The sequence below is a fragment of the Poecilia formosa genome, unplaced genomic scaffold, assembly GCF_000485575.1.
Source record: "Poecilia formosa unplaced genomic scaffold, Poecilia_formosa-5.1.2 Scaffold52, whole genome shotgun sequence".
NCBI classification, from domain to species: domain Eukaryota; kingdom Metazoa; phylum Chordata; class Actinopteri; order Cyprinodontiformes; family Poeciliidae; genus Poecilia; species Poecilia formosa.
The window spans coordinates 1,042,747-1,058,138 of NW_006799991.1; the positions used below are offsets into that span (position 1 = coordinate 1,042,747).

The 15,392-nt window shown below is 40.2% G+C and overlaps 1 protein-coding gene and 1 long non-coding RNA gene across 3 annotated transcripts in view; one reads left to right on the top strand and one right to left on the bottom strand.

Annotated features, from left to right (window-relative positions):
- The window catches only part of LOC107836334 (uncharacterized), a 22,724-nt gene extending 7,334 nt beyond the window's left edge, over nt 1–15,390 (bottom strand). The window contains exons 1-2 of the long non-coding RNA XR_001662218.1: nt 15,250–15,390; nt 3,594–3,598 (exon numbers count right to left, since the gene is read on the bottom strand). This is a non-coding gene — a long non-coding RNA (uncharacterized LOC107836334). The remainder of the gene's footprint in view (nt 1–3,593; nt 3,599–15,249) is intronic.
- cep350 (centrosomal protein 350) overlaps nt 1–15,392 on the top strand; it is a 34,590-nt gene that overhangs the window by 16,379 nt on the left and 2,819 nt on the right. Inside the window, exons 16-37 of one of the 2 annotated variants that reach the window (XM_007552685.2) lie at nt 1,904–2,034; nt 2,140–2,303; nt 2,797–2,907; nt 3,024–3,164; nt 3,341–3,477; nt 3,794–3,901; nt 3,981–4,201; nt 4,370–4,584; nt 4,763–5,041; nt 5,122–5,271; nt 5,389–5,531; nt 6,709–6,831; nt 8,431–8,687; nt 8,989–9,188; nt 9,348–9,492; nt 10,017–10,177; nt 10,310–10,443; nt 10,778–10,839; nt 10,945–12,755; nt 13,164–13,682; nt 14,101–14,247; nt 14,612–14,734. In XM_007552685.2, coding sequence (XP_007552747.1) covers nt 1,904–2,034; nt 2,140–2,303; nt 2,797–2,907; nt 3,024–3,164; nt 3,341–3,477; nt 3,794–3,901; nt 3,981–4,201; nt 4,370–4,584; nt 4,763–5,041; nt 5,122–5,271; nt 5,389–5,531; nt 6,709–6,831; nt 8,431–8,687; nt 8,989–9,188; nt 9,348–9,492; nt 10,017–10,177; nt 10,310–10,443; nt 10,778–10,839; nt 10,945–12,755; nt 13,164–13,682; nt 14,101–14,247; nt 14,612–14,734 — 5,482 coding nt within the window. The remainder of the gene's footprint in view (nt 1–1,903; nt 2,035–2,139; nt 2,304–2,796; nt 2,908–3,023; nt 3,165–3,340; nt 3,478–3,793; nt 3,902–3,980; nt 4,202–4,369; nt 4,585–4,762; nt 5,042–5,121; nt 5,272–5,388; nt 5,532–6,708; nt 6,832–8,430; nt 8,688–8,988; nt 9,189–9,347; nt 9,493–10,016; nt 10,178–10,309; nt 10,444–10,777; nt 10,840–10,944; nt 12,756–13,163; nt 13,683–14,100; nt 14,248–14,611; nt 14,735–15,392) is intronic. The other variant, XM_007552686.2, reaches the window with a different exon arrangement.

Genomic DNA, 15,392 nt, shown 5'->3' on the forward strand with positions numbered 1-15,392 from the left:
CGGCACACTAGTGTGCCGCGGAACAGTGGTTGAAAAACACTGGATTAGATTAGAGTGAACTGTGTTGTTTAAAATTACTTGATTTTTCTTTTTACCATTGATGTAGTCCAGATGCAAGTGCTGTGTCTTAAATCTGTTTTTATTAAAATACCCCGCTACAGTATACAAAATTCTTTGCTGCTCTGTAGAGTGAGAAGCTGCTACACAATAAAATTAAATGATTGCACACCAATAAGTTGTAATTTTAATTTTATGTACAGGTAAATTAAAATATTTATTTTATGTGGAAAAAGTCTAAAAATTTGTGAACGCTACCAGATCTGTTGCGACAGTGTAATCTAATAACATAGGTTGTGTATTGATCCCTTGTGCTAAAGAGGGTAAAGTCCAATTTAACACAGCTGTGTGTATGTGTATTTGTTCTTGAATTTATGCTTGTATTTGTGTGTGTGTGTGACAAAGAAAAAGGGTTCAGGGTTAGAATCGAATCGGGGTTCAGGGTTAGAATCGGTTAGAATCGAAGAACTGCATTCAGATCTGCAACTATAGACTTAACTATTTTTGATAGTTAACAGACTGGTGTTATAATTTCCCTTATGTCTGGACTTTCCTAAAGTATTTACAGTGTTTGGGAAGAGCCAAAAGTACAACAAATATTTGACTGTTTCAACATGTAACAGCTGATCAGCCAGGAAACCTGCTATATTCCTGTTGCTAGAGATTTGAACTTGATATGTAAATCAATCTGTTGTAAATAAAATTCTAACTTCCTTTTCTACTTTCTTAAGCTAAAATAGGCTTCTCTGTGCACTAACGTTAAATTGATTTTAAAGTTGTTCCACAATCTCTTCTTGGTAAAGATCATTTGCCACCAAAGTGAAATTCACAAAGGCATGGCTAATTACTAAAATGCACTTAACCAGGGATGTGTGAGTGTTCTGCTGTCGTCCTGTTTGTTTAGCAGCTAGCGCCAAGCAACACGAGCAAGCAGCAGTTCAACACAAGTGTAGCAAACAGTGGCCACTTTGTTTTGCAGGTTGGGCGGTATGCCAAAGGGAAGGAGTTTTTTTTCCCCTCTTAATCTCTCTTCATGAAGTAGAGACATTTGAACCTGTACTGGTACCATGAAACCCAGGTGGCAGATTCTTTGAATTCTGGGGCGTGTCTGTGTTTCCTGTGATGTGAAGGCTTTACATTCTGGCAAGATTCTGACATCATGACAATTGGCTGTTAAATTTGCCTCCGATTAAAAGGTTTTGCATATAAGTTGTATGTTCACAGACATAATATCTAACGTTTGCTTTTACAAATGGCTTCATTTGCTAATGATAAATTACATCTAAATTTGAAGAACACTATCCTGGTAAAAGCCAGTCCCAGGTGGTTTGGCGCCTCGGCCATTGAAAAACAAATTTTTCTGGGCGTAAATAAACATTATCTGTTCAACTTATTTATATTTGATCACAATTTGAACATTAAATTATCCTTCTGTAGTTATATTCTTTCATTGGAACATTATCTTGTCTCCTTTTGCCCTGCTGTGTGCCTGGATGTATTTATGGCATTCCTGTCATTCTGTTCACCTCAGAGCTGCCTTAGCCAACCAGATCATTTCTGCAAAGTCTGGCTGTCAAATTTAGAAAGTATGCAGAAGTCCTTTAAACTTAATCCAAATCTATAATTTAAAAACGATTGATTGAATCTGCTGTGTAACCACTGAAACCATTTTTTAAATATATAACTGTTTGTTTTTTTTGTTTCCTATATTATTTCTTAGAAGATCTCAGTGGATTAAAAATGTAAAATTGATTCACCTCGTGTTGAGGAATTGCAACACCTGTAAGTTACTGATACGGTTTCCTCAGATGAGCCATAATAAATTTTTGATTTGCCGTTTTCACAGACCCAAACTGGTTTCCTCGTCCTGCTCTCCAGACCTCAGCTCTTCTCTAACGGCAGACTCTCTCAGTGAGCATGTGAGAAGAAGCTCTCATAATCCAAAAACATCCAGCAGAGCAGAGTCATGGTCCACAGGTACATGAAAAGCACATAAATGTTTTGTTGATTTTTATTTTCAACCAAATGACAGATAAATATGCCAGATGTTTCTCACCTTGCGTTTCTTTGTCCTCCGTCTAGGTGAGCTACAATATTCACCTGCTGTCTTGCAGCAGCGCATGGCAGCAGAACTGCAGTACTTGGAGACCATTGAAGAGTCAATCAAGCAGCTGGGAGACGTGGAGAAGCTGATGGGCGTGTCCATGGCACAACAGGAGAGCACATCATTGACCCAAATGCTCAAGGTAACGAAGAACATTTGCTAGTTGGGAGATGATAAGGAGGGGAATCTCTGTTGTGTAATTACCTGCATCATTAATGTATAGATAATAGTCGTTACGATAGTTTCATCAAAAAAATAGTGGCAATTTGTTGTCTCAACTCAGCTATGCTGTATTCAGTGTTCTAGTATGTAGATTTAAGTATAATAGCTGAAAAAATCCCAACAAAGCATTTTTTGCTATTTTGATTTTGCACACATTAATATAACATTTTTGATCAAATGGATTTTTTGGCTCTTTATTTAGCTATTTTGTTTAGTAAAAATAATCAAAGTCTCACAAAAGCTACAAAAAAGCTGTTGGCCCTTGAAGACATTTTGTTTTAATATCACTGTACTTGCACTAAAATTAACGTTTTCACTGGAAACTTTTTACTAATTAACCTTACCCGTCTCATACTATTTCATACCATTACAAATCTACTCTGTTGACCCGTTCCTTGAACTTTAACCTTTAGGCCAAGCAGCACCGCCATGAGCAGGAACTCTATGAGCTGAAGATCAAGACCGAAAGAGAAGCTCTCGAGACAAAACTCCAACTAGAAGAAAACAGACAGAGAGTTGCCAGAGTAATACTCCCCTTTTCCATTATACATATTTTCTTTGAAGACTCACTCTTGTTTTTCATGTTTTCAATCCCAAAATGTAGATGTGTGTGCAATGTTCATGCGTGATTTTTGTCTAGGCTCATTTAGAGCTACAGGAAAACTTGGCAACATCACAAAAGCAAACTTTGGAAGGTCTCCAAGAGTCAACTTCTAAGATGATGAGCCAACAGGCTGAAGCAGCACGATACACAGCAGATGCTGCCCGACACATTAAGGAGGTTAGCAGTAACTTCCTTCCTCTTTGCCCAAAAACATCTTATGTTCCAGTTTTTCATCAAAAACTGATTGTTCAGTTAGAGAAAAAAAAAAGTCAGAGGAGAGACAAAAGAATACTATGTAAACGGTTGAATGTTTACTTAATGACTGGTTTCTCGTTTTGTTTCTGGCTCGTCAGATGACAGACCTGGCACGATCCCAGATTGCGGGGCATTTGATAATCCCTCCTGTTGCCACTGATTCTGCGATGTTGGTCCAGCAGGAAGAACTAAATAGTCCCTACACAAAGCAACAAGACAAGGCAGACTCTAGCAGGTAAACCACAACATTCTTTGGTGTTTATGCACAACCCATTCTTAACTGAAAATATTTATCTTGACATGTTTTCACATTTGTATTGCTTAATAAATCAGTGCATCCCTACAAAATACTGCACCTTTAAAGTCATGCGGCATCTACATACTTACATCTTGGTTAAACTAAAGTCTAAATTGAGTTAATAATTCTAAGAATTGTTCAAAAAGTTGTACAATTTTCTTTGCTAAATTGTTCCAAAACTCCCCCCAACTTAACTTTGATGCAGTAAATAGGTTTTTGTCTAACAAATTTTCCTTTCTGGGTATTATTTTAGATTTAAAAGTGAGATCTCAGACCGCAGGATCAGGTCTGGAGAGCCCTCAGCGTCACAAAACAGCCTCAGTCAGTCTGACTCTCCATCTTTCAGAAGACCAAACATCAGGTACCAATAACATTCCTTCCATAGCTCTCCATCAAAAAGCAACAAAAGACACTGAACCCGCTTAATTCTCCATCCTCAGCGGGTCTCCATATGGAAGCAGCCAAACCAGTCCATCACATGCTCCATCAGACCAAACAGAAAGGCCGAACACACAGTCTGGTGAGAGAAAACAGAAGACTGAGAGAGTTGAGGAGAGGATGAAGGCGGAAGCAGCCAGCAGCTCTGTTGAGGAGGACGTTATAACAGCAGCAAATGACTCGCTATACAGCGAAAGTATCGCCTCTGCAGGGGACGAGAAAGGTACTGAACAGCAGGCACACTCTGCAGGTTCACGCATCCACTTAGTAATCAGAAGCTAATGGATCTCTACCACCAGCATAAAATCCCCAATGGAAAAGCACTCTTGCCATTAATTGTCCTGGCATTGAATGTAAAGGTACAACATACAAATCTTGTCTGGTCCGCCAGGAGACACTACATCTGTGGCCACCGAGTACTCTCTAAAGTTTGATGAGTCCATGACGGAGGACGAGATAGAGGAGCGTTCTTTCCGTTCTCTGCTGCCGTCCGAAGCTCATCGTCGGGGAACTATGGAGAAGAAGTCGCACCATCAGAAGGAGGAGGGCGCAGTCTGCCTCAATGAAACGTTGGTCCCAGAGACGGGGTCATGCAGTTCCTTCAAGGTGAGAAGATGCTGCAGACATCCATATAAACTCTTGCTCTTCTGTTATCAATAAAACTTACTGCAAATGATTACCATTCTGTTTTTTTCCAACCTAAATGGTGTTTTTGAACATGTCTTAATGTTTTTTTTTTAACCACAAACAATAACATTTCTTCCTACTCTTGGCCCTCCTGCAGTCTCACGATGCACACATAGCCTTTTCTGGTGGGCAGGACAGCTTTTCTCAGTTCACAATGGAAATGGTGCGTCAGTACATGAGGGATGAAGAGGTAAGACTGCAGCACCAGAGCTCTCTGCTCCATCTACGGCAGAAAGCTCTTAAGGAAAAGACGAGGACAGAAGTAGCCTGGCTTGAGCACCAAAAGAAAAAGCTGAGAGACAAAGGAGAGGATGACAAAATGCCACCAATCAGGAAGAAGCAGAGGGGGCTTCTGCTTAAACTCCAACAGGAGCAGGTATGCTGGGATAAAAATTCTGTCTTTCTCTTATAAGGGGACAGTGCTTTATCTTATTTTGCACCACAATGTTTTCTCAGGCTGAGATCAGGAGACTCCAGGAAGCCAACAGAGCAGCTAGAAAAGAAAGGCAGTTGCTGCTGAAACAGCAGGAAGAGATTGAACGGATGAGAAACTCAACACTTAGGCTGAAGGAGCGTCTCAAGTATGCAGAGGGAGACGCTCCCCCTGTAAGTACTCACTTACCCTCAGCAGAGGGAAGGAAGGACAGATTATTTGCTCTACAGAAGTAGAGCCTAAAGCAATAAAGGAACTCCCTGTGTGTCTGTCTCTTGTAACATCTGCAGGAGATGCCGGTGTCGGAGCCTTCAGGGTCTGAGAGACTTCCTGGTGAAAACCGCACCCCCTCTCCTTCGCTCTCCATTTCTGGAAGTGAGACCAGCAGCATCATGCAGAAGCTTAAGAAAATGCGATCTCACATGGATGAGAAGTAAAGATTTTGTTTTCATTTCTATACATTTATTGGTACCATTCATCAAGATTTCATTTATATATTATGGATTAGTTCACCACCTATACTTTTTGTTCTTCATATAATTTTTTTCCATCTTATTACAAGTTTAACATTTCATTTGTGCTTTACTGTCAGTGTGCTGATATTGCTCTATTCTTGCACTTAGACTGCTGCAGTTAACTTTAGCTTTTACAGTTTTTCATATATATATATATATATATAAAAAAAACTTTGTGAGAGATTATGATTATGTCTTAAAATATGAGCAATTAATATTAACATTCATTTTCAGTAAAAGCAGATAAAGATCAAAACGGATCCCATAGTTTCTTCTGGGCACAGGGGTCAAACTCTTACATATACTTCTGAATTCAAGGTGGGACGAATTGAAGGTGTGTGACTTAATCACTTTGTGTTCAAGTCGCTAACGAACATAAATGCTTGCTTATGAGGAAGCTACGGTTTTTAATTGAACCGTTTTGGATCAGGGACACATCTAAAGGTTTTATGCCCCTGCTTTAGGGTTTAGTCTTATTTAAGATCTTGCAGTCTGAAGTATAGCATTTTTTTAAGTTTTTGCATTTAGACCTCAGCTATAAACACTAAAGACCTTGTTGCCAGTTTGTGCCAAAGCAAAACAATTTCTAACATTTCAAACAAAATACCTGCATTTAATTATATTTTCAAATATATGTATATTTATAAATGATGTCATGGAGTCAACAGCGGAGAAGAAAATGGTAAAAGTAACGATTCCAACCATACTGGTACTTTTTTTTGGTGTTTGCTCACATCAGTTAAGAGTTTTATCAGATTGTTATAACACTAACTCTCAATTCCTACCACAATAACATTTTTCCCAATAATAATAATAAACAATAGTGACTGAAACTGATGCTAGCTGAATATATTTTTTTTTTTTTACCAAAGGAATATTAATTAATCTCTTTACACTTAGCTGTAATGACACATAACCATTTCCTCAACACTTTCTGTGCAATAGAACCACATTTACTCATATTACTCTCTCCCTTTCTCTCTACATGTTCTTTCCCTTTTTGTGTCTTTAACAATCTGCGTGCGTGTTTGTGTGTGTTTCTGTGCCCTTACGTGGCTCTTTTGACTTTGTCTGTTGCGTGCTTGTGTGTTGTAGACACTGTTCCCCTGTCCACTACTTCTTCTCTGTGTTCACGGCCCACCACTGGGCCTCCCTCAGTGTCTGTCTTCCCAACCTCCACCCTAAATTCCAGCTCTTTATCTACAACCAGTTGGTCAGGTACTGTACAGTGCTCTCTTTCTCTACCTAGCTCTGCTTGGCTCCACTCCCTCTCCCACCGCCCCCCCTCCAGGGAACATGCTTGTGTGACCCACTGGGACTTTGTGGAGGGTGGGCTGGTGGTTAATGCCTGATTGAGTGTGTGTGTGTGTGTGTGTGTGTGTGTGTGTGTTTTTCTTTTTTGTGGGGTCTGAGGAGGGTCTTTGGGAGAAGAGTTGAAATGAAAGCTACAAAGGCCCCCGTGGAAAGCTGCTATAATAAAATAAGCTAATCTTCTGACAGTTTCAACTTTGAATATAAAATTATTTTTTATTTTGAGTATTTCCACATTTATTGAGAAGGGAATCCATAAGTTTTATTTTATATGTCTGATATTCATGAAAGTACAAATTACTTGCTGCTTTTGATGGTCTACGGCTATGTTTATTTAATAGGAGTCTTCCTTGTTGGATGGGAACTTCACTTATTTCTTTTCTTCAATTTAAGTATTTTCCCCCTTTTTTCCCTCTCTTTATATGAATTATGTTTAGAAAAAAATTCTGAGGCCCTTTCTAATTGCCGGACATCAATGGGTTGTTCAACCTGCAGCCCAGTTATCGATGACAGACACGTTTTGCAATGAAACACTTTGGCTCACAAGTGAAAGATCTTGTAGAAAACAGATCCAAGATGGTGTCCTCCATCTCTGTAATGAGCTCTGTAAATCTTATCCTGCTCCTTTACTATCCAACTGTTGCATTGAATGGATAATAAGTACAGATGGTGCCTGGCTGTAATGGAGTTTAGTGTCCGAGTTGTCATCAGTATGCATTAGGTCAAGAGAAAAGCTTCCTAATTAGATCACGGCTAAATAATACTGCATTGTAGTAGCACCCACAGCTGTGGTAGATAACACTGCAAACACATCTATACTTGACTTCTGTTTTTAATCTACAGTTACAATGTTTTGCATGTAGAGCTTATAGAGTATAACATGGTTTGGAAGAAAAGGACACGTTTTCAGAACAGATAATAAAATACTAGAATATAGGTGTTTTTTAAAAAAGACAAAGCTGTCAGTGAGTTCCTTATATTTTCATTTCATCTTTCAGTAATTGCTAAATATATCTGATGTGTGTGAGAGATCAGCAACCAACCCCTAGCTTTGAGTCTGATGCATGAATTTGAAATCTACACCCATATTTTTCTACTCCTCTTTCAAACTGAGCAACATTTCATCACTTTTTTATTTTCTGGGTATATTATTTTTATTTGGAGTAATATTTCAGGCATGTATTGAATGTGTGTGTTTTTTTCCCTGTGTGTGTTGCACAAAGGTTTGAGGTGAGTTTGCAGTAATAACTGGGATGTCTTGGTGATTTGGGTGTTTTTGATTCTTTAGAGGTCCTGTTTAACATTTATTCTTTGTCTTGTTTCTTCTTTTTCCCTCATTTTATGCTGCTACTCTTTACTTCATTTTCCACTTTCTTCTTTCACTCTACTCCCATCTTCATTTTATCTTTTCTCCTTACATTTCCACCGTCTTTCTAAATCTATTGATCCACTTCCTCTTCATCCTTCGGTTCTTTTGCTTCGTGTTTCAACCATGCGCCTCTGCAGGTTTCTGACCAAGCGCGAGCAGCAGCTGATGCAAAGGCGACACCATGCAGAGGAGCTGCTCCAGTGGAAACAGCAACTGGACAAGGAGGAGGCGGAGGTACGAAGGATGGAGAAAGAGGCCTTGGCCGCCTGGGACCAGAGAAGACCTCTGGACAAGGACCATAAAACACCTGAGAACGTTGGAAAAGAAATCAGTGAAACTGGGTCGCAGGCATCTCACCACCAGAGCTTAGAGGCCAGATCTGACAGTGAGAAGGGTGAGGCTGTGCTTTCAAAACAGTTTACTTCCTGGTTCTTATTGGAGGAGTTCAGGACTTAAATTCAACCAGATCGAACGATGTAATTCATTTTTTACAACTTTTCCACCCTAAATCAGTTAGTTTATTTCCTCTAGTAATTACCATAAAACAAGCTTATCTTTGATTCTGAAACGATAAATTCTGCAGCTTTTTGCTTAACAGTTTCAGGTGTGAATTTAGAACCCATTAATTTTTTTTTTCTACAATTCATATAATTATCTTTTAAAATTTAAATTTGTTTAATTTGTTTACTTTTCAGAGCTTGTAAGCGAGGACAATTACTCCTCAATTACGACCGAGTCCAGTGTACACACAGAGGTGCCGGCTTCTCAGCACCCACTCAGCCCGTCCTCAGCACAGCCGGCTTCAGTCGTTGAAACACCTCTGGCCTCCATTCAGGGCAGCCATGCTACCTACACACAGGACTTTTCCACCGAGTCGCAGTTACCTGCAGCAAAGGTAAAAGAAATGTTTTGTGGTCACACTTGCAAGTTTAAAAATGTTGAGGATGTTTTGTTCGCACACACATCTATAATTGATGCACATATTCCACTTGTCAGTTTATCTGTAGTAAATGTCCCTCTTTCCATTCTTCCTCTTCCTGTCTGTTCTTTGCAGTCCTCTTCAGTCGAGGGCAGCCGCAGCCCTGCTGCCTCTCCATTAGACAGCAGCAGTAAGACCAAGATGCAACACCGCTCCACCTCCCGGACACACAGCGAGGTTTTCCCTGAGGTCCTTGGAGCCGCCACAGCTATGCCGTCTGGTAAGTTACTCTTTAGAAATGCACACATTTTAGAGGCTTGTTGTTTTTTTAAAACTTGTTTTTAGATGAATATGAGAGAGATAAAGCAACAGAGTGGACATAATGCAGCCTATTGCTGGCACCATGTGGTTAAATGCGACGTGATGCTGCCAGAAGTACATTATGCGAGCACTTTACTGATGCCTAACTGCTTCGCTCTGGGATAGGAGAGGCAAAAACTGCATTTTGCTTAATGTACAACTGAAGTTTTGCTGGCTCAGTTTTGCAGTTAAATGTTTTATTCATTTAATTCACCGTCAGGCCTCAGGCATAAACCTTTAAGCTGCATAATTCTCTCTGTTCATTGTGTTTATGAAAATGAACTTTACTCTCTCTCAGTAAGGAAAATGTACAGTAATACCCCCAAAAATCTGTTCTAGTTTCTCTGGGCGAAAGGTGGATTATCCTCTACAAAACATTGGATTAATACTGGTTTCACCTCCTAGCTGTGATTTTTTTTTTTTCACATCTGAATTTTCTTGTAGAAAACATTTCAGACCAGAGTGACATCGAGAGTCGTATCAAGGCACTGAGAGAAGAGCTGAAGAAACGTAAGATCATGGCCCACCAGCTGAAAAAAGAGCAGAAGAAGCGGCACAAGGAGCGCCTGAAGGCACAGGAGGCAACTCTGTTGAAGAAACTGGAGGTAAATATGTTTGGATAGTCATATATGCATTTGAAATAATATCTAACTCCTTTAATTGTTTTGGCAAATTCTTAATAATTACACCTAATTTATTTGTGTCTTTTATTTTATTTTTTATTTTATTTGTTTAAGAACTACAACAACTTTATTGAGAAAACGAAGGCGGAACTGAACAAAGAGCCAGACTCGACTCCTGAGACGACGTCACACATAAATGATTCCAGCTACATTTTGGAGCAGTCGTCTGTTAAACCCTCTTCACACAGGTACAGGAACGAGCTGCCTTCAGTATAGTTTCATATAAAATGCAACAACATACAGAACCCTGCATAAATATTTATACTTGGTGTTGATGCTGTTTTTCATGTAATCAGGTGAATTCTGACCACAACTAGATGCACTGAAGTTTATTCAGGAATGTCTGAATGAAGGCAGACTGAAAGCAAACTTACATCACAATTTTCAGCTTTGTATTTGTAAAGAACCATGTCTAATTTCCTACTTCACATTAGAATGAAACTCAAATGCCTTTGAAAGGAACCCTGTGTGCATCGTATTTTTAAAAACATGGGAATCATTTTAATGCAAACTCTTTTTCAGGTCTGACGCGATCAAAAGCGCCACCTCTGACCGGACGCTTATTGATGCATCAATAGATCACAGTGAGTAGTTTATTATCGATGAGAAGCTTCCACATGAAATCTATTTAAAAAGTAGCATCATTTTAAAAATATCCTACAATTAATGCTGCTCTCCTGTTGTGGCAGATGCCATTCCTCAGCCGAACGACAGCAGAACCGCATCCAGAGATTTGCCCAAAGATTCTCCCAGCGTCGTCATGTACAGCAGACCAGAAAGCGATCATCTGTCAGAGCCTCTCTCGAGATCTTTTTTCAAGCCAGAGTCTGAGGAGGAGAAGGCTTTGTCTGATCACAGATCTGACATTGAGGAAGAGTTGGATGTGGAAGTGAACTCCAGGTCTGAGGACGAACAGTCTCACCACCTTCTCAGACTCGACTCTCAGGAGAAGCTAACTGCATCTGAACGCGTTCTACCTTTCACTAAGGAGGAACACGAGCAGTCTCTGTCTGGCAGTTTAGATCAGGAAGAGCCGAAGAAACGCAACAAAATACCCGAGGCGGAGGAAGCTGTGACATCAAATAATATTACGCCCGGAGCTCCTTTTTCAGCTGTTGTCAACCTGGAAGCTTCACCACGTTCAAGCCGCAGCCCTTCACCCACTGAGCACCCTCTCTCCCCACACTCGGTGGGCTTCTCGCTCAATAAAGATCCACTCATAAAGGATGTTGAGGCTTCTGCTGGAACCGACGGTTATCAGGAGGACTTTGAATCAGCTAATTCGTCCCCCAGGGACGAACATATTTCTAAACATGAGTCTCAAACCTCCATTCCCCACACAGAACCTAAGCATTCAACTAAGGAGTCACCCAGGACAACCCCTCCATTTGACCATCAAGATGATGAAGAAGAAGAAATACCTGAGGAGATGAGTCAGCATTCTGGCATCAATGAACAAAGCCACCATTCAGAAAAGTTACTGGAACTCCAGCCGAAGGAAGAAGATATAAAATTAGACAATAAGACAGAGTTTTCCAGCCAAGCACCTGCGTCTCCTCCTCCCGTCGAAGATGAAATGCCAGGTTTCCACCTTGGAGACCGGGTTCTTGTCGGAGGTGTTCAGCCGGGCACACTGAGATTTAAAGGTCCGACCAGCTTTGCCAATGGCTTCTGGGCTGGCGTGGAGTTGGACAAGTCTGAGGGGAGCAACAATGGCACTTATGATGGAGTTGTTTACTTTGAGTGCGAGGAGTCGCACGGCATCTTTGCTCCTCCAGACAAAGTCTCCCACCTCCCCGACAAGTTTGAGCTCTATGCAGACACCACAGAAGATGAGGACTCGTTCTGCGATGACTTATCTGACAAAGGCCAGAAAAAACACAAAAAGGTTAAAGACGGTTCTCAAAAACAGGAAGATCCAGAAATGCAAAATGAACAAACATCTGAAAAGGAAACTAAATCCAAAGACGAAATGGTTTTGGATGAGAACGATCAGATTCCACTCAAGAACAAGGCCCACCTCAATTCACAGCACCAGAAAGAACCTGAGCATCAGATTTGTAATGGCAACATGAAGGACATCATTTTGGACTTTACTGACGAATCCCGCACATTCCTCATCCCGGACGAAGATAGAATGGAGGAGAAGAATGAGAAGACGACCGCCATTATTGAGAGAAACGATGTTGATATCGAGAAGGACTTGATTCCTACGGATGAAATCAAAGCTGATGAGAGAGAACAGAAGAGCAGGGATCTGGTGGAGACATTCGCAGAGGAGCTCATCAACAACTTTATCAAAGATTCCTTTAAGCAATGCGCTGAAATAAAAAGGGCGAAAGAAGAAAAGATCAGAAATGCCAACCAGTCCGATGGATGTTCGTTTGTTGAAAATAACGACGAAAAGTGGATCTCTTCAGTGGAGCAAAAAGATAACCTGCCCTTCTTTCTGCCGGCTGAGAAGGAGGAGCTGTCTTCTCCTGAACTGTGCAACAGATCAGTGAGTGTGTTTCTGATTCTTGTTTAAGAGGAATTTTAAAACACCTGAAGTAAATCTCAAATAACCTGTGATGATGCAAGTTTTGGAAAATGACCTTCGGCTAATCAGTGAGAAAACACCAGCTGGGATATGACTTCTAGTTCTGGCAAACAGAAGTTGTTTATTTGAGCTGGAGGTTTTTTAATGTGTACAGTCAAAGTCCAGCCTTGTGTTGACGGACTATTGATGCGCTGGCAAAACTGAAAGTTGTTTTATCTTTCCCAGCAGAAAGCACGATAATGATTAAAGTGTAAAAGTATCAAATACATGGATATGATTGGACCACTGCTGACCTCTTACTTGTACTTGCAAAAAATCCTTTGTATTCTCTAATTTGAGACTGAAAAAAAGTACTTTCTTTCCCCCCAGGAGAGTCCAGTGTTTGGCCCCAGTGGTCAAGAGAAGCTTGCTAAGCGTCTGGCTGAGCTGGAGCTGAGTCGTGAGCTGCTGGAGGATCTCGGTGATGATCAGGACTGGTTCGATGAGGACTTTGGGCTCAGCTCACGGAGACAGCAGCAGAGACTCAAACAGAAAGAAGAGCTGGGCGGTGAACTCGGGAGGTCAGCCTCATCATCAGGGCACATGGGGGGGATGGTTTCATCGTTAGGTGGGGAATCACAGGTGAAGACCCCACCGAGACCTGAGCTACCCCTCCCCTTACCTCCCAAACTACCCGAGCAGCCCGCCATGGTTGTGCCCCACTCGACCACAGAGGTGGAGAAAATGGTCCATTCTGCCACACAGGAGATCTGGGAGACCTTTGACCTGGGAAGGAAGGGGTCTCTTATCCTTGAACATCTTCCAAAGCCGACACCTTCCCCGGACTATTTAGGTAAAGAGTCCAGCAGCCAGGACCAGGAAGTCCTCTCCATCAGCAGCTACAAAAAGGTAAAATTAAGAGGGGACAAACCAAGAAGAAAAAATTGACAAAACCAGCCTAATACCAAAGGTCTGAGTGTCTGAGTTTTTGTTTTTTTAAGTAACTAAAAGGATTAAGAGTTTGTGTCATAAGTCCAAAATATATTGGCAGTTTTTAACTAGAAACATTGAGAGCACTGACTTACCCAGGGATTTTATGAGCAGTATTTATTTCTTGGCTCCAATACCAAACCAAGTCGCTTAAGATGCTAATAACGAGTGCCAGCCTAACACTGAGTTTATTTTAAAAAGTCTCCTGCTTCGTACAGCTCAGAATCATTCCTGTTCATAGCAGATGTTTACCAATTTACTAATGTGTCTTTTGACCGGAAAGAATAAGTTTAGTGACACATTTAAGCGTCTTTATCTGGTCGTTTCTTTTCCTTAGGCTGTGTATGACCTGACATGGGAGATACTGAAGGAGATTTTTGCTGAAGACCCAAACACTGATCAGCCTCAGTGGGTCAAACCACGGCAAGTCAAGTCCTCCTCCATTCACAGAGTCAAGACGTCTGGAGACATCAGCAAAATTCAGGTAAAGTTCTGCAGCAGATACCAAATATCCAGTGTGACTTTTCCATACAGGATTGTTTAATTAGACCACTTTAGAAAGCATATTAGTGTTTACGCGTAATAACACACTTTATCATGCATTAACTCTGATCTGTTGTAAATGTTTTTTTTTTTTTCCTTTTTTAATAATGAGTGCTCTGTCAGAGGTGAGCTATACTACTGTATTGTTTATGCAGCCCTTTGCACAGCACCAAACCACAGCACCACCCAGTCTCAGTTTTCATATATTTTGAGTGGCACTTATTTTGATATATTTTTGCTTATGTTGCATTTTAAGACTTTAAAACATGAGATAACCTAAGATGATTTTTTTTTATGCTGTACAGGAATTTGTCACAGAAGAAGTGTTGAAACTGTATGGTCTGACACAAGATGAGAATCAAAAGACCGACTGGCAGAAGATGCTCAAATTTGGCAGGAAGAAGCGGGACAGAGTGGATCACATACTGGTAGGACCTAAATATTTTATATTTCTGTGTTGTTTGAAATTGTGGGTGTAAATACATAAAATATTACACCTGATTAAATAAAAAAAAACCTTTTAATATTCTGCTCTGGGTAGAAACCAGTTTGTCTCTCAGGTGTTGTTAATTTAACTTCTTAAAAGTGTCTCTAAAAAGGATTACACTTTTTTTTTTTTTTGCTATTTCGTACAAATTTAATTTTGATATCAAAATATTTCTAAATTTAAAAGTAGAGTCTTTAATCCTTATTGATTAAATTAAATTGTGGAACATAATTTGGTCACAAGCTTCTTCTTCGTTGTTTGAAATAGTTGTGCTGCTGTTATGCAAATTAGTGAAATAGTTATGCTTCCATCAGGCCAAAGCTTTTGTTTAAATATGTTCATACTCTGCTCTAAAGGGGAAAAGTGGCTAATTTTTTTTATTTATTGACAGCATTTTGTAAGCTCAGCAATTGAATTAAAAATGAAATTTTTAATTTCACAACAAACCACAACAACCCTGTCGTTGTGGTTTATCATGAAACCAGACATGACGATTAAGTTACTACAACAGGACGCAATATGTAAATTTTACACCAAAACAGGAAGGTTATGATCCGGTTTTCTCTCTCAGTCTTTCAAGTTGAGCCTGTTTTTGTCTG